Source organism: Strix aluco, chromosome 14, assembly GCF_031877795.1.
Source record: "Strix aluco isolate bStrAlu1 chromosome 14, bStrAlu1.hap1, whole genome shotgun sequence".
Classification (NCBI taxonomy): Eukaryota; Metazoa; Chordata; class Aves; order Strigiformes; family Strigidae; genus Strix; species Strix aluco.
The window spans coordinates 5424051-5445497 of NC_133944.1; the positions used below are offsets into that span (position 1 = coordinate 5424051).

General features: G+C 38.5%; 1 protein-coding gene across 3 annotated transcripts in view; it reads right to left on the reverse strand.

Moving 5' to 3' along the window:
• Positions 1–21447, reverse strand: part of PLCG2 (phospholipase C gamma 2) — a 69616-nt gene that overhangs the window by 16465 nt on the left and 31704 nt on the right. For 2 of the 3 annotated variants that reach the window (XR_012625070.1, XM_074839311.1), the window contains exons 8-25: positions 20672–20715; positions 19411–19483; positions 18278–18379; positions 17990–18108; positions 16651–16736; positions 15584–15704; positions 13920–14088; positions 11940–12044; positions 11650–11739; positions 10499–10677; positions 9454–9654; positions 8030–8149; positions 6553–6733; positions 5166–5234; positions 3799–3908; positions 2913–3009; positions 1991–2057; positions 1589–1746 (exon numbers count right to left, since the gene is read on the reverse strand). Coding sequence is in view for 2 of the 3 variants with exons in the window: in XM_074839311.1 (XP_074695412.1) it covers positions 1589–1746; positions 1991–2057; positions 2913–3009; positions 3799–3908; positions 5166–5234; positions 6553–6733; positions 8030–8149; positions 9454–9654; positions 10499–10677; positions 11650–11739; positions 11940–12044; positions 13920–14088; positions 15584–15704; positions 16651–16736; positions 17990–18108; positions 18278–18379; positions 19411–19483; positions 20672–20715 (2091 nt within the window). In the remaining variant the exon portion in view is untranslated. The remainder of the gene's footprint in view (positions 1–1588; positions 1747–1990; positions 2058–2912; positions 3010–3798; positions 3909–5165; positions 5235–6552; positions 6734–8029; positions 8150–9453; positions 9655–10498; positions 10678–11649; positions 11740–11939; positions 12045–13919; positions 14089–15583; positions 15705–16650; positions 16737–17989; positions 18109–18277; positions 18380–19410; positions 19484–20671; positions 20716–21447) is intronic. The other variant, XM_074839312.1, reaches the window with a different exon arrangement.

The window sequence follows — 21447 nt, forward strand, 5'->3', positions numbered from 1 at the left end:
TTGCTCAACAGTAATCAGAGCTCCAAATAGCAAAGGACCACTTCTAGACACCATGAGCTCATCTGGACATAACCCTCTAGTGATAACCAAGCAGGAGAGCTAGCAATGAACAACCAGTCCTAGGAGCATGGCAAGTGTCAGCATTATACAGAGATGACAAGATACACGAAGCTTAGTTTTCCTCATTGTATAGAATGGACACAGCCCAAAAATGAACTCATAAAAAAACCTGTATTGTACTGTAGCATAATGTTGACTCACTATGCTTTTTCCTTCCCCAAAATTCAGCCTGTAGTGGCAAAAAGGGCCTTTCCTCATCTTTCTCCTCTCCCCATACAGCAGCCTATCACGTGAACTTTCTAGAGGCCACACTGCGAGAAAAGCCACCTGACTGATAGAAATTAGTTTTAAAGCACCTTTGAACACAGAGTGTTTAATACTTCTTTAACTGTACAGAGTGAGAAAAAGCTGCCAAGCTCCTGTACCAAAAACATTCCATTTAGAGACACTTCTTCTACGTCATGTTTCTCTTTTTCTCATTTTTATTTCTAAATTAAAGCCTTGCATAAGAACCATATCTCTTCTCCTCCAAGAATAGGTCAACAGCTCCTGTTGCTTCTTCCCTTGCTGAATTTGCAGTCCTCTGCTTGAGACGCCAACTTGCCTGCTATAAATAGGGTTATCATGACCCTCAGAGCATTACCACTCCAGATGACAGATAAACAGCATGAGCCAACATGATACTGAAACACATTTTTCATCATTCATCACCCACTTAACAAAAAAAAAGTGAATAAAAGCAACAAAGAATATACTTAAGCACAGTCATTGTAAGGGCTTTTTGGTCATGTCAAAGACTTCTTAAATACTAGAAAAGATGACAGGGAGGTAAGTTAGTACATCAGAACAAGAAAAGCAAGTCCTGAAGAATGTCTTTAAGCAGCAGTACTTGTAGAGGGGCGTAGAAGCTAAACTTAGGCAGAACCATTTAATTTTTAGGCAAGGATTTGGAAATACTACTGTTGAACATCTGGTAAATCCAGAATGTGCCCATGAGTTACAATTAAATAAAGTATTTGCCAAACAACTCCCTACCAGTGCCACTACATTCACTGGAGAGCAGAGTTAGTACACAAGATTAAGAAGAGTTTAGGCAAAGGCATCTCAGATTTCACATATAATGACTAGTGGATTCACAACGCTGAATGGAACAGTCTTGATATCTGAGTTTCTTCTGTGTAACACTAGGACTGAACCAGTGTAACCAGAGGTAAAATTGTCATGGTATCTACTCGGTACTACTAAGCACACTTCACTGAGGTGCAGGGTGCAACACAGATAGTACTCTGCTGAAAAACTCCTGTTAACATAAATTTACATAAAATGCTAATTTACATACAATTCCCAAGAGTTTAGGGAACAAGATTCACAGCATCAGTAACATGAACAGACAAACAGCAATATGCAATAGAGTGAAGGACTATGTGTTCGCAAGGTTTAGCAGTGTATGGCAGCTAAAGACAAATCCTATTGTAAATTTATAGCAGCACATTATAAAAAACCAGGATCGGAGAGTTTTTATCAATACCTCTTCTGTAGTTTTCCAAGTGATTTCACGGATACTTTGGTACCATTCAAAGAGTTCTTCTACTTTATCAGTTGCAAACTCAACACATGGATCTTCCGGATTCTTGGGTTCCAGAATGAAGACAAAAGACTTTTTGTGTTTCCCTTGTGGCATTTTCACTGTTAGGCAACACAGTAGCAAGAAATTTATACTAAAATCCAACAGTTCTTCTTCCAAGCTGTTAGTGTTGATTTATTGCAACAGTTAGTATCATAAAGCTTCATCATATTAACTGCATTAGCTATATTAATACAAGGTGGTGTTTTGTTTTGGTTTTTTTCAGATCTTTCCTGCTGAACATAAAAGAGTCTACCCAACACAGAAAGCTCAGGAGTCCACGTGTAAGCATCAGAAAATACATACCAACATTGTACGTATTGAGTACCAGTATGCCACGACACAGAGAGCCTAATGGATTGTCCTCGATAATCTGGAAAACATGAGTTAAATCTGACCCTAAATCTTCTCTTGAGTGAATATACACAGGACATTAACAAATAATAAACATACACCACTAAATCTAACCTCAGTTTCACTGACAGCATGCCCAGCCTGTTTCCATATCAAGAACTTCTCATTTTGAGAAACACATGAGAATATAGTGAAAATAGTCAAAATGAGGAGTACAGCTTCTGTCCTGACACAACTGCTCATTTTTCAAGCCTGCTTAAGGCTGCAACAACCAGGGGGCAAATCTAATACATGTGTTTTGCTCCAAAGACACCTGGAAAAATCACTGGAAGTGCTTCAGAACAACAAAAGAATTCAATGTGTTATTTTTAAAACTCTAAAATGTCAAAACTGCTTACTATGAAGTTTTGTTTTCTTTTGTTCAAGAGATCTTTGTCCAAGACCCTGAACTAGATTTTTAGACATTTCTGACAAACAGTATAGTGTTAGTTATGCATTAAAAGCTAATAATGGAGTGTGAAATGGCTAGTAAGATGTGTTTGGACACATAGTTTTCTTATTTGCAAATATTAAGGCAGTAATTATACAGCCAAACTAGTTAAAAGTTTCAGGCACATTAACGTTTAGCCAAACTATCTGAAAAATCTAAACGGGTATGATTTTCATTAGCAAGAAACCATTATAATCTCCTAAACCCCCACCAAATCAGCTATGTCCTTAAGTAGTTTTCTGTGAGGGATGTTCTGACAAAAATATTCAGCAGCAGAAAACAATGAAGAATGCATTCATTTCTCTATTCTGTGTTCTCTCAGACTTCCACTTCCAGTAGGTAGCATCCTCGAGGGAAATGCAGTGGACAAACCTTAACCCTCACCTGGCTTTCAAGGTCAGCAGAGTTATCAGATGACATGTCTTCAACATAATTAGACGGAAAATAGTGTTGGACTTTTTCTCCGTAATCCCCCTTCCACCTGAATTTAAAAAGAAAAGTATATATAGAGAAAAAATAGTTAAAGAGCTTCAATAGGTGATTAATGAAGCAATAATCCTCAAAAAATTGGTCATTAATACCTCATACTAGGTTGTCTAGCTGGCTATCACCAAAATATAAGTGATGAAGTAGCTAAAAGCTCTAACAAAGTGATCATTAACTGTAGTAACAGATGATTTCAGAGGGATTACGATTACTGTAAACTGCAATTAATGACTTAAGAGGCTTTTTCCCCCTCCAGTACTAAAAATACTATTATGTGGTTGATTACCCTGCAGAAACTACAGGGAAACATTAGATTCCCAAGCTTTCCAAGCAATTTACAAGTCAGCTAAGAAAGAAAACCTCTTACAAAAGGAGACTGTACAGATAACTAAAAAAGGTGGGTTCAATTCCTGAGAAGTACTTAGCAGAGCAAGAAAAGAAACAGAACAATGACAATAGTAATAGATGCGTGACTCCCCAGAATACACATGTTCCGGAAGGATGACTATAGTACAGGAAAAATACTGGATACACTGTGCTATGGAGGTTCTGCAGGCTGAGGTTATTGTTGTAGAATAGCAAAATGGAAAAGAGATGGAAGGAGACTTGAGGATGAGGGGATTTTGGTTTTTAAATACACTGGCATTAATATTTATAAGGCCACAGTTAATAAGCAGCAATCAGACAATAGGTAAAGTTTTTACAAACTACTACCCAAAGCTCAATTTTTAACTCCATCTAGTAAGTCACCAGAAGTTCTCCTATGAGGAATCTTTGTCCTTACCAGCCTCCAGTTTCCTTTGTGACATTATGAATTAAAGCTCCTCGAGAGAAGCTCAATTCATCACTTCTTTTGGCTCTGTAGTCATACAAGGCTTTCACTGTTCTCTGAGGCTTTAAGAGAAACAGAGCAAAGGGGTCATCTAGGGGGATGGGTCATAAAATAATCAATAACGCAATCTTTAAAAATAAATAAATAAAGGAGGGTGGAGTAAATCCCTTTTTTTTTGTTACGAAGCTTAGAAAATATAATACTAAAGTTCCAGAGTGCCATCTATTGGTGAAAGCAAGTGATGCTACTTAACTGCTATTTTTCTAAGCTGATACTTGAAGAAAGAAAAAAAAAAAATCTTTCTTTTATGGATGCTGCAACATAATTACTGTAAGGAGAAAAAAAAAAAAAGAAAAAAGAAAAGAAAACCACACAGTGAACTATCAATCCTCTACCTTCATTACATGTATTCATATGCAGTTAAGAGTCTGTAGGCTTACATGCCTGCAAAGCCTCTACTTCAAAACCACATCAGCTATCCTGCTGGTCACATTTCCTTTAGGAAGACATCCAGTTTTAGCAGGACAAGCAATTTCTTTATCTTGAATTTACTACTACCCAAATTCTTCAGCAGCAATGCAAATTCATCGTCCAAAAAGACTAAAAAGAATTACAGCCACAAAATTTACAAGCAGGTGAACTTTTATGAGAATTTACAAGTAGGCAGGCCCCAACAAGAATTACAGATAGTAGATATTTGCTGTGCCACTTGTTTTTAAAACATTATATGTATATATATATCTTAAAAGAAGAGAAAATTTAATAGCTCATTAATAAACCAAAGACACCGTTTTTATATAGAAAGCATGTAAATAAACCCTGCACCTATTTGTGCATGCAAGCCATGTTTGCTAATGGAACTGTGATAATTTTATGCACAGACAAGTAACAGCGCTCAAACACACAGACACACACATGCACAGACCCGCACACTTGGAGTTTACGTGTTGTACTTTCTTTCCATGAAGATTTGACCTTCTCAAATTGAATCTTCTCATAGGTTATTTAATTTGGGGGCATACCTGCATAAGCATGCATGTCAGATCAAATTGCCTCCACAGACTCAATAGCGGGAAGTGCCCAAATTCCCACTATGGATGAATCAATACATCATTTGCACACAAGGAAATGTGTGGGTACAAATTTTAAAAGAGATGCTAAAGTCACACCCTTTAAATTTCTGCTGTCCAGTCCCCCATAAATCAAGCAGCCTAACGCTTTCAATCATCCTTTTCACTACTGCTAACAGGAAATCAACAAACAAGCCTCATAATTTGCAGAAGTCTGCAGTAAGTGTGAATCTCTCTCTTTAAGCATACCACTGTAGGGGTGATTTCACTGGGTTCCACATACATCTTGACATCATAGAGGGAGTTAATATCTTTTTCCTAAAAAGAAGGAAAAAAATAATGAAGTTACAGGAATCAAAAATTATAAAAGTACTTAATGTTAATAGAACATTCATTGCTGAAACCATCTTTCTGGCAATACACAGGCAAACAGAAGAGGAGGGAAGCCAGACACCTATGTTATGGCCATTTCTATAGTTAAACATAGCTGAACACAAGTTTGTTATTTAACCTGTCTATGCTTCGGTTTAATGAACAGTAAAACACAATGAAACAGCAATACCTTACAAAGATATCTCTTAAGTCAAATAGCTTTGAGATTGTGCGTATCCTTTTATGTGCAACCAGGGAAGACAATGATTTCTGTGTTACAGTACTTTAGTTTCAGTATTGGCTTCACTATTTGATATAAATTCTAAAACAATATACACAGTCATATTTTTCATTTTATCTTCTCCTTGTGTTCCCATTTGGACCCAGTCCCAGGATACAGAACCTTAGCTATAGTCAACGTTATAAAAAATCCTGAGGTCTGAAGTCTTTTCAGTCCCTTTTGGTCTCCCCAGAAGAAACAAAAAAACCTAGACTTTGATTCCTCAAAAATGCCAGACATGTTTTTCCTGCAGCTTCTAAGAGACATATTTGACAACAGGAGACCACATCTCAGGCTATTCAAAAGCCAGTTACTTTGGCAAAGCTCTCTTGTCATGAAACACATCCATCCAGAAAGTAGGCCTCTATCCTAAGCTAATTATCCAGCTTCCTAGTTTAGTCAATGGACAGACAAGTATCACTTGGGGAGATTTCCTCATGCTTATCTCAGGGAATGAGCTTTCAGAGGTACTTCTGACTTTTTACTACAGAAGGCAGTTGAACACCATCCCCGAGATGGCTCCAGCGTGGTGAAGTGAATGCCTCTGCCCATCCAGACGGAGAGGTACAGCAGAATATTTCAGTTTTTCTGAAATGCTTAGTAACTGGCATCTGCATGATCGTTTCAAGATCTTTGCTTACTCCAGCAATAGAAGACAGGGCCAACTGCAAGCGAGGCTATTATCAAAAACTCGTATTAGCAGAGCAACAATCCCCACTGCACAGAGCTGCTTTTCTCATCAAATCATGATGAAGCCAAGAGTTGACCTGTACCCAAAAGGTGAAGCTCTTTCCTTCACGTATCTCAAAACCTTTGTGAGAGGAGTCAGTACCACCATCTCAGTTTCACAGATAAAAAAACTACCTGCTTAACCTCCCCGAAAGGTCACCTACCACAGCCAGAATCAAACCCAGCACCCCCAGGTCTAGATTTGGGGCTCTGTCTGCTACAGCAACTGGCACTTGCACAAAGACCATCACTTACCGTGCTGTAGCGCTCCAGCAGCTCCTCAGTCACTGGGTAACGCAATTTCATTTTCCTGTACAGCGGATGCTTCTCATAGTACATTACCAGCTCCACCAAACTCTCAAAATAGGCCGAGGTTCCAAGCACAAAATGGCGACCTTCTTGCTGAATTCGGAAGTGCTTCACCTTCCCCTCCGCTCTGTGAAACAAGTGCAGGTGCTGTAAAAGGTATTGGTACTTGCAGGAAGAGCACCACTGCTGTAAACTGGACCAAAACTGCTTTGTGCACCTTAATCATGTGAAATCGTTTCTCCCTCTTCTAAAGCCCCTTTTATTCAAATTGAATTCTAGTTGCCTGATTAAATTCACAGACATTCTCACTTTTCTACAACATACAGGGCCTTGGGACAAATCCATGGTTTTGCTTCAATTAAATTGCCCTATTCTTTTCCCCTACAGATAGGTATTCTGTCATCTTCATAATAACACAAACGTCTCCGATCAGACTGAGAGTCCCCCTGGAATCTGCTGCCACTATCCCTAAGCGACAGACACACTCCCCTCAAAACAAGTAGCTGTCTCTTCCCTATAATCATTTTGATAACTACAGGAATCAATTTTGAAAGAAAAAAAAATATCTTGTGCTTGAACACAAAGTTTGTGCTTGCATTGATAACAGTAAAACTATCCACTGACAACCATCCAACCCACAGAAGACCCCTGCATCCTTTTCAAGCTGCTGAAGTTTTGGTACTTCTTGTTTTCCCCACTGTGAAATGGTTTTATGGAGATGCTGCAGCTGAAGTTACTTCAATATCCACCTTGGTAACAGCAGAAAGCTTCAAACTAAACTACACAGGGGACTGGGGAATTCTGGACATCTTCAACACACAGTAAGGCATGTAAATAAGAGGAAAACAAGTATTTGTTTTTCCAATTTTATATGTTACAGAAATACACATTTTCAGAGAAACACCATTTGATTTGAAGGCACAATGGAGAACACCACAATTCTATACGTTTTATTAATGTTGTTGCAAGAACCACAGTTTCAAAAATATCTTCCCTGCCAAGAAAAGCTGACAGTTTCATTGTGACATTTCATTTCGATCAGTTATATGACAGGCCAGGATTTCCAGGGGATAAGGACCTAGAATCACTGCTGAACCTGCACCAAAGAAACTTAAAAATAACAGCCTGTAGTAACGAGTGTCAAGGAAGTGAAGAAGGGCCATGCACCGTTCTGTATGGGAAGAAACGGACAGTCGGTGTCGAAATATTCTTTATAAAAGCATAAAGGTTTATTCCAGTCACAAATTAATTCTTGTACACATTCTCATACATGGACCTGCTGCATAAATCAACCATGGGAATTACTCAAAGTTTGAAAGCCGAAACTTTATGACTCTAAAAAGACCACAGTATTTTTTAAATAAGAAAAAACCAGAACATTGTTGGGCTACTAGGTAATGTAGTCATATCTGTCTTTTCTTACCTGAAAGTCATGGCAAATGAATCAGGCTCATCTCTCTTTCTAATCAGAAAGGCTCCATCTCGAGGAATTCGCATTAGCATGTCTTCTGCCTCTCCCCGACTCAAGTTGCTATAGTACCAACTACAACAGGTGAAAATCCAAATGGACAAAGGATTACAAGCTTGTCAAATGTCATTCAGTAGGAATAACAGGCAGCGTTATTAACAACAGAGTTTCAAACATTACAAGGAAAATTATGCATTAGATTTTCCCCATCTTGCTACCTATGACAGCAGCTTATTACAAAACATTGTAACCCAGGAGCTTACTTCAGATGAAAGCGTCAAGAATGTATCAGAACACCCTGTCAGTCTGAAACCATAAAACATAAATCTGAATTTCTTCCTGAAACAAAGGCACTGGATCTTGCTTTTAGTTTGCCATTAAGTTTTCATTAGTTTATTCAGTTTTGACACAGTAGATTTAAGGAAAAGCCCAAACAGACAAAAGAAAAGCACCAGGCATTTGAATTCTTTTATCCAGAGCTTGATTTTATCTTTCACTGTAGGGATGGACCTATGTTGGATCCAGTGTGCCTTCAGTGAAGCTGTAGTCACTTAATACTGGCAGCACATCTCCACATTATACAGCAAGGCAGGAAAGTGTAACCCTTAAACTCTACCCTCCCCACTCCGTGGATTCCAAAGTTATCTACGGGTGGTCAGAGACTTCCAGATCCCAGGGAGGGGGGCCGGGGGGGGTGTGTGTGAAAAAATAAGTTTAAAGTCACAAATCAGTATTTCACACGCAAAGGAGATTTACTTTTTCTCAGTAAGGGCAGTGATTACAGTGTTCTGCCAGCAAACAAGAGCAAGCTCTGCCCAGGATCTGCATCAGGCAAACACCAACTGGAAATAAACACCAAGCTATACTACTTCCTATCAGCATGGGGTGAAGTCAGCCTAATCAACTCTGACAGGGGTGAGGTGGAGGGTGGGATTAGGAAAACATAACTGCGTAACTGTTTGGGCTCACTGCCCCTGTAAATAAGACTTTCCAGATGGCACAGACCATGACCACTTAGTTGCCAGACCACAGCCAACTACTAAATATCTAATCCAACCCACTGGGTGTTGTAAAACACTGAGCAGAAAAGGAAGGAATTGGCACACTTCCACAGCATTACAGTTCTCAGTGATTTTCTTAGATGCTACAAGTAAATTGCTTTCCCAGTGTCTGCTCTCTGTTGTACCAGGTTCTTACAAAGTCAGTAATCTTAGTCAGCATCTTTCAGGGAAGCCAATTCCTATGACATCCGCAAACAAGCAACACTCAGGTGTGCTTCTGAATCCAGGAAATTTTCTGTGCAAAAATCCAAGATCACCTAAACCAAATCAAAGGATGCTGACATAACAACCCCAATGTTTGCCTTCTGCTGTACATACTCTTTAGTCTCATGAGGGCTGGGATTAGGCACAGCATCAGTCAGACGCAGCTCAAATTCTGCACATCGCAAGTGGACCTCCTTGTAGTGTTGAATGAGATCATAGATGCTATCAAAAGTGAGGTTGTCTGTCAGGTAGTATTTCACAGTGTCCCCATCACTTGAAGAACGGATCCGGCAGTGCTGGACTCTACCTGACCTCCTGAAGAAATAAAGAGGGGCATAAGGAAAAGAAAGGTTTTATAACAGGTTTTCTTCTTTTGACGAGCTTCCTCACCCGCTCCTCGTCAACTACTTGGTGAGCTTGAGAACAGGCAAGAAATCTGTATCATCTCATAAAACAACCAAAGTAAGAGCAGCAACAAAGATCCTGACAAGTAAGATTGCAGGACCAAAAATAATAATTTTCAGCCCACAATAGTTTAAAATCTGGCATACACTTACTCCCTGCAAAATTTGCTCTGACAGCTCTCTGGGTCAGAAATCCATCTGACACACTATTTCTCAATGTCCCAACCAGAAGAAAAAATACCACAGACTACCAAGAAAACCCCCAAACACACACTCCCCTTCCTGAAAATTTTTTATTATTTTCCCTCTAGATGATCCTTTCATTGAAAAGATCAATCTCTGCTAATAAAGGTATACTCATGAGACTACCTTTTCAGTGTAGAAACCAGTAATTTATCCCTAAATTAAAAGATCAAATTTTGGCCCACTCGTTGAAGAAATAACAAATCCTTCATCCTGCTAGAGCACTAGAAAAATTGGGGGGTGGGGAGGAGGAAATCAAACCAGTTGGTCCTCCCTTGACAACTGTAACATTTCAAATAAAGCCTACTCTGCCAAAATGCATTATGGTACATGGAAGATTAATTTAGAAAGTAGTCTTTCACAATCCCATCAATAACATTCTAGTAATTACAGCAACTCCTTATTCCTATTTCCTCTCAGCTATAAATGCATATTTGACAAATACACACATTTTTGTGCAGTGCCATAAACCAAACAAAACCCACATAAATGTTTTATGACAATGACCATACCAGAATGACAAGGTGCAATCATTAGGGAAAGCCTCACTTTCCCTAACTAGGAATGTCCCATCCTTGCCACCCATTTCAGCACAATATTCCTGGAGCAGTTTCTCAGCAGTTGCTCTCCCCTCTTTCATTTTCCCATGGAACCACTTCTCTTTTAAGTGCAGTTCAGTACGTTTCACCTCCTAGACCAGAAAATAAGAATTTTTATTGTTCATTTCTAATTTTATGATTTTGAAACAACTTGTTATTGATATCTACTATTCCAGGATTTCAGCTCCTCCTAGCCCCAAACTATCCTACAAACAAAGCAATCACCTTTATAGTCACCCTTGACTCTCTTCCCCAGTCAACCCATTTCCTTGGAGCAGCAATCAACTTCAGCCTTATTCAAATCAACAGAAAGTGAAAGAATGCAGCAAGGCAAAACACCCTACTGCTAATTCACAGAGTTTCTAACCAGCTTTTTGCAGGATTCATCTGTGTTATTCCTTACACATTAATTATTTTACTGACATTAACATCTAGGTGAATGGCTAAAATGTTCAGCATGTGCAGAGAGATCTCTGAACCATGGACATACATGTTAGCAACAAAAGAGCATGCATGGAAACCGAAAAGGTCAGAAAAAGAAACCATGCTGAACATCACTGCTACTGCAACCCTTATCAAGCCTCATGTTTTCTGCTTTACCATGCACAACAGCCAAGTAATACATGCTCACCTGTGACAAAAACTTTGCAAATGTGACATGAACAACATGCACTGTGTAAGAGGTGTGCTGTATTACTAACCCAACTTAGTTCATCATACTGTCTGGTTTGAGAATAGCAATAATACTTAGCCAAAGCCATATAAATACTTTGATTGTCAGTGCACGCATCAGCATTGGCATTTTAGTACTAAAATTTTATTTCATTGTCTTTGTACTCCTCTTTGCAAGTCCCCAATTAGCCAAGGAAAAAAGTTATTTTATTAAAAATAGGGTTAACTGGAAAACCTTGACAAAGAGCCTTTTAAAAATATTTTTACATTTGTTATCTGGCAGGAACTCTCTGTAATTTCAACATCAGTATAAAAAAATACACATCTGTAGACACTGAAATAATCTGAGAGAATAAAAAGAACATGCTTAAACAACAAAACACAGCCATCACCTTTGATGAATCTTCATCAGCATTCTGTTCTATATCATCGCTGAATGAAAGCTTCTCGTCAGCAATAGCACAGTAGTGCCGAGTCCATTTCTAAAAGTTGAGTGATATTAAAACCATTAACAAGACAGAGGGAAACTCACTAACCACAACTTCAACAAGGTGTAACAATAAACAAAATACCTTCCTCCCCTCATTCACATCTGTTCAACTGACAATATCACACAAATATTGAGAAAATTCCCATATTACACAACCTAGAAACAAACTAGCAAATGTCACATAAATTATACCTGTTCTATTGTGTCCCACATGTAAAGTTCTCCTTGTTGCTTTTTTTCTTCTTTCTTGTCTTCCAAGTTCACATCAATGTCTCCCTTTGGCCCCAGTTTTTTGTGCTTAAAAACAAAAAAACCCCACCTCATTCATACACTCACATGGAATCATATATAAAATCGGTCATAATATTTCAGCATACTCCTATTACTGGTAGTATTTCCCTCCATTGCACAGCCTTCTTCTGTCATTACCATAACCACAGCTGTTCTACAAGGCTTTGTGCAACAGGGCTGGAATTTCTTTCTTTAAAATTTAAATCTCATAATAAAGGTTAAAAAATTATTAGATATATCATTCAAGCAATGAAGAAACAACTAGTTTGGTAAGAGCTCACCATTCTTCAGAGGTCAGAAAACATGAAGTGCCACATACTAACAAATAAGGATAAAACCAGAATCGCTCTGCAGAGCGGGACACAAGGAACAAAAACCAAAACAAAACAGTAAGGAATTAAAATGCATGGGGAATTCACTCTTCTATAAGAAAAATGCGTAGAAGGGAAATCCTTTATGAAAAGAGGGGGTAAATTCTACTTTCTTGAGAGCGCTCACAAAAAACAGTGGCTCAAGGGGCTACTAATGGTAACATCAAATAGTTAACTGCAGTTAATGATGGGATTAATTGTCTCATATCTAGTAGTTCTCAACTGCATTCAGTTCCGCATAGCCTACTGTAGACACATTTCAATTTGACAGGCTTATCTGGAAAATCCCACAGGCCCTAAAGTAGGAGCTGCCTCTGACTGTTTACTGACAACATTTTCCAAACAAAAGCCAAATAACACAACTAGCTCACTGGCAGGTGCTGATCTATTTAAAGACTCTTTAATGCTCTTTTAGACGGGACAGAGTGATACAGATGTTCTCTTCTACAGACTCATATATGTTTGTAATTCCCTTTAAATCAGATCTGTCATGTTATTTATGTGCCTATGCAACTCCCCCCTATGCTCTGCAAGGTAACAACAGACAGTTTGGAGGGAAAACAAAACAAAAACAAACGCAGAACTTTTGCACCTAATAGTGGGGTGCTATTATTTCCAGTCTTACATTCAAAAGCCATATGCTTATATCTATCTACCCTTATTCCTTGTGTTCAGAAGTTTAATACATAGGATTGAGTACTGTTACGAGAGCTGGGAAACTGAAGCATGGACAAAAGTAAGAATTATTTCACTAAAGAGATCATGAGCAGCCCTCAGATTCTCCACCTATTTTTGCCTTTCAAAAAGTTCTACTGCAGTTTCAATCTGAGAAGTCTTCTTTTGGTTATCTGCCTCATGTTGTTGCACAACAGCACTGAGTAAAGGATCTATATTGCCCAGAAGGTAAGACACTCTAACAGTAACTGCCTTCTAATAGGAGCATCTCCGCGTTTCACAAGTGGCTCACTAAACTGCATCTTTAAATCACACTGAGTTAGTAAACACCCATCAATTTTTGAAGTTTGCAAGCAGTCCTGACAACTTCAGTGTGCAGCCTGCAAGTGCGTTGGGTTTCAGCTGAATGAGACGCATTCTTTGGGAAAAAAGTTAATAACACTAATCTAACTTTCAATTCAAGAACATACTTTTATCATTTTTAAGCAGGCCACGCTATGTAAGAAGTCTACAACGAGCATCTGCAGCAGTGAACCCTTGCTGAAATGCACCAGTGACATTTCAGGATCTGGAAGACCTTTAGAAAAGAGCCAACATTCTGTCTGGCACCTGAACTAGCAATACTTATTGCAAAGAAAACCAATAGTGAGCACGTTAATATGTAGTATTACAGAACTCTGTACAATATTGCAAAATGTTAGTAGTACACACTTCAGGCATGGGGTTTCTTGTCTCTCAACAGAAACTAACAGCTAAGCTGTGAAGCCAGAAGTCACGTTTCTGGCTCCTGCTCTTGTTTTCCTATTTTATCTACCAGCACACAAAGCAAGCCTACCTTGATGATGATTTTTTCTTTCAGCTGGGTTGGTGATGGTAGCTGATCTGCACTGACTTCAATAGGCTTCATTAAAAGCTGATCCCCAAATACCTCCTTGAACACTTTGGCCATGTGTCGCTGCTGCTCCACACTACAGTGTTCTTCAATTGACAGAATGACTGGGTATCTTTGATGGAGAAAACAAAAGTGAATGAAAACAATTTCTTTTTGCTGCAACTGGCAAGGCAAGGAAAGGAAAACATCACACTCCCTCACCCTGAGATCAAAGAAAATACTTAAAGCAAACACGAAGACAAAAGAAACAGACACACAACAGATAATAACAGGTGTGCAATCATGAAATCGTTAAGGTCAAAAGGGACCTCTGGAGGCCATCTACTCCAAACGCCTTCTTTGGGAAGGCCCAATTCCTAGATTAGATCAAGTTGCTCAGAGCTCTGTCCAGCCAAGATCTGAATATCGGCAAGGACAAAGATTCTTTCCAAGTGCTTTGGGCACAGTTTCAGTGCTAAAGCACCATTGTGTGAAAATTTCTTTTTCCTCTCCTCAAAACTGTGTGTTTTCCTTCACATGCTGTCTGAGAAAAGAGTCTGGCCCCATCTTCTCTATAATCATCCACTAGGTTGTGGAAGACAGCAACCAGACTCCCTCATTAACTCTTCTTAAAGCTAAACAAACTTGGTGCTGCAAGCTTCCCCTTGGATATCATGTGCTCTGGCCCCAATATTGAAAACTGAGGCAGAGAAAGCACTGAGTACTTCAGCCTTCTCCAGTCACCAAGTCTCCTGACCAATTCAGCAGCAGGCTCACATTTTTCTTAATCTTTCTTTTGTTGCAATTGTACCTGTAGAAGTCTTTCTTGCTGTCCTTCACATCCCTTGGCAATTTCACCTCCAGATGAACTTTGGCTTTTCTAATGTTGTCCCTGCATATCCAGGAAATGCTTTGATATTCCTTCTGGGTAGCCTATCCCTTAATGCAAGTAGGGAAAGCATCACACTGCATTCACTGTACTGATGGCCTGAAACCATGATGCTTCATGTATTATGGTTGTCATTACCACAATATGTCTGTGCAGACACTGTCCCACACAAGAAAATAACGCTTCTCTGTGTCTAGCTGGTAAAGTGGAAAAACAGGACACTGACAGCCCTACCTCTTTGCCAATTTTGGGGCAGTATTTTTCATGTTAAGGACATCTCGGCACAGTCATAGAAGGGCAGAGCAGAAACACAGATCTAAACCCATGTTATCAGTTCAGGAGGCATGCTATGAATTCTACAGCTTCTCAGCTAAGATCTCCCCTACAACATGAACATCACCCAATAGACATTGTTTGTCACTTGTAGTATTTTATTATTTTAAAAAAAAGGCATACTATTCAGCATTTGAAGTTCCATGCTTCAATTTAATAAAAGAAGACCCGAGCAAGGACATGGGAACCACTTCAGGGTACTTGTTATCTTCCTTAGCAGTAAATTGTTATACAATGGGACTTTTCCTCAAAACTGAATCTATTACAGACCCACATTTGACAACAATGAAGACTACTGGAATGTCATTATTCTCCTATTATTTTTTGCTCCAGATTACAGAGAAAATAAGTTCAGGAAGGTCTAAGCCTATGAAAATAGGCTTAAGGAAAATAAATCAAAGCTTACTCAGATGCAACAAAGGCATGATCTTTGATTGCCTGTACTACGTCATCAAATTTGATCTTCGTTGTCCGTGTCCATCCATGGTAAATTATGGGTTTCCCATCAGGACCATCCCAGCAATCCACTAGGAAAGACAAGCAGTGGAAAAAGGAAGAGACCAAGCAGTTACTTAAATAAGTCTAGTAGAAAGAATACATCCAAATTTTCAATGTTCCACATACTGAGTCATAGACTTTAATGTTCTAATAGAATATTCTATTAGATTAATTTACATCTCTCACAGAGGAAATTAAGTTCACTTAAGTAAGAGCAATACAAATAAAATACAAAATTTTCCAAAAGCATTATCATGTGGGAATACGGAAATAAGGAAGCTATACTGTCAGTCTACTAGTTTACAGTAATTTTCCAGGGATAAATACACTCCAACAAGTGGCAAGTTGACAGCTTATCTCTTTTGTTGATTTTAACCCTGAAACTCTAATTTCAGACACATTTTGCATTAGCCAAATTGAACAGGCAGTTGCAACTCATTTTATAAATTAACTGATGAAATAACATGAAGTTATAGTCAAACTTTTCAATAAGGTACACAAGCACAGAGATGAAGACACATACACAGTGGAAAACAAATGCACAAAGATATCAACTGATTTACAAGCAAGTTAAACAGGATGACAAATGGCATCATGTTACAAAAATCTCTGTGCCTTAGTCTTGTCTGTATTACAATGAAGGCAAATAAACTATCTGTCTATCTACACTACACAAGTAATTCCAGTTTAAATACTATGTTTTCATATAGCAGATCCAAGATTTAATTTTTGGTGTACAGTGAGATGAGATTTAGAAAAACCTTAAAATTCCAAGGGAACAAGTATCAGAGCAATTGAACAGGGCAATAATGAGGCATAAGAAAAACAATTTAGGGAGTCAGTGGGTTTTATACGACCAACTTCAGAAAACAAACCAGTTCTTGATTTCGGTTCTTTTTTCTTTCTTGGTAAACAGGGGAAACACTACTTACATTGATAGCATGTTACAAACCACTCCACAAACTCTTTACTCACACTCAATACATCGACATCCCATTCTAAGGCACCTGATGTAAGCTTCTGTGGAGGATTCACTTCGAAGCTGGTCTCCTGTTAGATATCTACGGAGTAAAAGGAAATTGTAAAAAGATAGGCAGTCAGTTTCAACCATTTCCCACTCACTCACTGGGTGACATTTCTTCTCCTGTCCTGGAGAATATATGTTGATTTTTTTAAAACTTTTTTACTTGCAATGGAAGAACCGGACTCTGCTGAACCTGATGGGGAGCAAATCATGAGCTTTGAAACACACCTAAACCTCATCATGCTGAGGTGTAATCACGTTGGAGGGACATGAAGTTCAAAATACACCTAGAAGCTATATCCATATCCACTTCATTCCCTGCAATATCTAATTTGTTCATCTCTCCTCCCTCTCTTCACACCTTATTTTTATTACAATGCTAGATGAGCAAGTCCCCTTCATTTGAAGACAGTTCAAACTCATCATCACGTAGGTTTGTATTTGGGCTAAAGAGCTTGCATACCACAGATTGTCAAGGAAAAGGGCTAGATATCTTAGACACAAAATACAGAAATCAGCAGCTACATTACTAAGCATAAAATTCTAAAACCAGTAACAACAAAAATACAGTCCCCAGGCTTTCAAAGTTCTGGCTGTAAAATAAACTCAGGATAACAAAGAGCATGGATAGCAAATAGCACTCTTCCTATGCCTCAGGCACCTCTGTCTGCTCCTTGTCATCCAGGCGAAGGCCACGAATAGCTAAATCCAGATCAGTAGATGTGCTAATTTAAGGTCTCCATATTCCTTTCCTGCTCAGGACTAAATCTTTTACACTTTGGGACAGTGTAAACTGTCAGAGTATCTTATCAGTAGCGCACATCACTGCCTCCTTTCCCAAGGCAACAAATCTGATCACACGAACAGTATGGGATTGTCCCATAGGACAAGTAGCATCCTTATGGCATTCCTATGTTCAGGTACAATTAATGATGACACTAGTTCAACAAGGCTGTTGGTGCTTGGAGGAAATGGAAGCTCCTTCAATAACTTTAATTTCTGAAAGCAGAGAGGCTGGAACAGTTTCAATGCAAGACTGCTTTTTATTTTTGTAACAGGATTCAGGGTTTGAGTTTTCTGGCAGCTGAGCTTGGTTGTATCTCAAAACCTCTAAGATCTTAAGAGGAAAAGAAGTCTCACAAACTGTATTTGCCACATTTACTTCATACTTTAGGAAGGTTTCGCACATCCATGCAGTATATTTCTGGCATAATTTAGAAGTATTACTTTCTCCTAACACGTGCTAGGTCTGTTTGAACAGGGATAGACAATGGGACCTTGGTAACTTACGTGTTATGAGAGGAAGAAATCCAGTAGTGGGACAAAGGATTATTCATGTCCTGTGCATCTATTGAGTCGTATTTCTCATCCCAAATACTGTTTTCTTTTGCAAAAAGGTAAGTGAGGAACTACAATACAAAGAGACTCAATTTAAATATTTTAACCACAGAAGTCTAAAAGAAACCCAGCAATGTAGCAAGAGAAGCCTAGAGGATCTGCCATCCAATTAACAAACCAGGAACTAGCAGCAAAAGAAAAAAGTCCACGAGGAACTACTAGAAAGTACCATTATCTTACCTCATCAACAAAGAGGAAGGGTTCAGCAGTTTCTCTCATAGTGTCATCAATAAACTTCGTCATTCGTTCTCGGACTTTACTGAGATCTTGTGCCCAAGATTCCTTTAGATAATAATAATACAGTAGAAAAAAAAACTTTAGAAGCGTTGTTACTCTATATAAAATCAAATAAGGAACAGAGACACCTACAGATGTGATTTACTTTTCTCTCATCTGGCTAGTTTACTGATAATATGTTTTATTGTACCCACATATCTTAAATGAGTTTCCTCTGTGATGTCTAAGGGGGAAAAAGAAGATCTCCATGTAAGTATCTTTATATAGATTGGAGGCCCACAAGATACATACTACATAGGTACACATATGCATGCACACACACAGAATATAGCCGGCTTCCTTGAAGGATATGCCTTAACTATAATCTCTCTCAATTCTGAGTGCAATCTGAATGTCCTTTTAACACAGTGAAATAGGGAGAAAAAGAAAGTAACAAGCTTATACAGGAAGTGTAGGTCTCACTTTTCAATCATATTTGCAAACCTGGAGCTTAGCTGCACCTAGAAAATACGGCAGAGTTTTTTCCCATGGTGTCTGTGCTAAATAACATAGAAGACCACGAAGACATGAGTCCAATCCCTGCCTCCATCCTTATCTGCTTGCTGGTATGGGACATCAAACTGGATCCATTCAATAGAAAATTACCTTTGACTCAAACGCAGGCAGTCAGCTTAGCTTTTTATGTAAGAACTGCTAAAATGCGGCCATGGCCAAGGCATTACCCCAGATGTACCTGTGATGACAGCTGTAACTAGGCCAAGCTATCATCTCTGACATACATCCGGTGTTTGTTTCTAACTCTGTTTATCTACATATCTAAATGGAGACCTGTTAAAACCTTATTTACTTTGTCCTCCCTCTCATCCTCTGGTGCACCTTCAGAGTCTTTATATAGATGAAAAATAATAGTTCTTGTGAACTTCAATGGCAACAAAGAAGGAGAAATCTTTCCAAGGCCTAGTATCACAGCTAACATCAATCATATTTTATGACACCTCACATTTCGTTTCAATGAGCATAGAATTCTGAGACAACCTCAAGAAAAGAAAAACTCAGAGTTTCTGCAACCTTCCCACCTGCTGCTCATGTAGCAGGAATCTCTGAAAGTCATGGAGATGAACTGCTGAAGCATCTGGACGGTCAGTATTTCTTTAAAAAAAAAAAAATGGAAAGTGAAGATAAAGAAATAAGAGAGCAAGTGTCATCAGATGTTATAGCAGAAAATGACTTGGATTTGTATCTTGGATCTACAGTATAAATATGCTGCCACCACCAAGAAAACTTTTTATAACTTCAATGGCATTTAGATTAGGCCTGTAATATTGTATTATCTAATTTACTGTACTTTGAGCCTTTAAATAAAGTCTCCTGTATTCCTGATCTACTTTTGACAGTGATTCATTGGGAAAAGTACCAAATCTGTGCTCATTGCTTTGTAGCAAATGAGCAGCATTCACTTGACAGGGGTGTTGTTAAGTTTAGTTGCGGCATACGGAGATACTGTTCTTTTAAATTATCATAGAGCCACACTTCCACAAATAACTCCTTCCATGTATTATTCAGATGATCTACTGTGATAGATCAAAACCTCCTGAAAGAGGAGGCGAGATGCAGCTGCATCAAGAAAAACCAGCCCAACTGCTTTCCCTTTAGTAGGACACATGTGCCACATCATCTGGTAGCAATAAGGTATTTATAACCTACCCATCCTTGATTAATCTGTGCTTTTAAGCAGTCTCACAAAGTTTAATTCATATGATGTGACCAAGGGCGAAGGAAATACACAGCACACTCAGAGCAAGCTTTTTAAATAACTTCCTTAATCTGTTATTGTAATATTAAAAAACAAGACAAACTGGTTTAATTCACAGTCAAAATGTCAGCAATGCCTATGACCTCCTTTTTCATGCTGTACACATCTTACTTAAATTTTCAAGTCCACCAAGTGAAAGATGCAGAAACTGTTACTATCAGCATTCTGCTCAAGTCTAGGCAAAGCCTGTGCACCACACCACTCTCCAGACTGAAGTTAAAATTTCTCCATCAAATTGTCTTTCCATAGTTCTGTTCACCTCTTCGTAAAATCAGAGGATATGCAAATTCACTTGTTGAAGTCCATACCATTTTGTACTCAGAAAGTAAAAAACATTTATCAAATTACAATTCAGGACTTATTTCCATGGTAAGTTCACCTTTCTGAATGCAAAAAGATGTATCATTTCTTTTCACTTTCTAAAGCATCAGAACCAGAAAAACAGTGATGCACTTTAAAAAGCAATCCTGCAGAACTAAAACCATATGGAAATGAGGAAAAATAATACAAATTAAGAGTCTCACCCAAGAATGAACACAGAGGAATCCTTTTTGAATTCATCAAGAATCTTAAAACAAAAGAAACAAAGAAAAAAACACAAAAAAGGGGGAAAAGATAAATAATAAAAGAATATGCAATTTTCTATCTAATTCCATCTAATAATGTCCATTGGTTTGGGAAGGGGAAATATATGCCTGTCTGCTCTAGAGAAGCTGCATACAAGTTGGAAAGACACATTTTTAATTAAACACGTAAGAAAAAACATACTGCCAAGGCTGGCAACTGCACTTCAGGCCTTTCAGTGTGAACACATGCAATTCTCAAGCAAAAAACTTGCTATTGATAAGGTACCTTATACACACAATTGGTCAAGTTGCTGGGGAGCTTTTACTGCTTGATAACCCCAGAAAAACTGGAATTATGTATCATCCATCACATTTATTCACATGAATATAAAACCTAAATTGCTTCCAGCTTGGCACAGTATAGTTATAGACTGTAGGAAACTTATGAACTGACCCAAAGCAGTTGTTGACCAAACTGAGGAGTTTCTTTGACATGATCCACAAGGGGCAATAACAAGAGTTTAAGGCAGTCAGGTAGCCTTCTTACTTTGTGTTCTACTCTTCTACTTTCTGCTCCAGCTAATTAACTAGTCTTCCATGGCCAAAACTAAAACCCTGTCGAGTAACTGGAGATTCTTTATTACTTCACAATACTTTCAGCATCACTTTCAAACAGCACAAGAAAGCTCTATTGCCAAAAGAAACAGCACTGACTTTGACTATTGAAGCTTCTA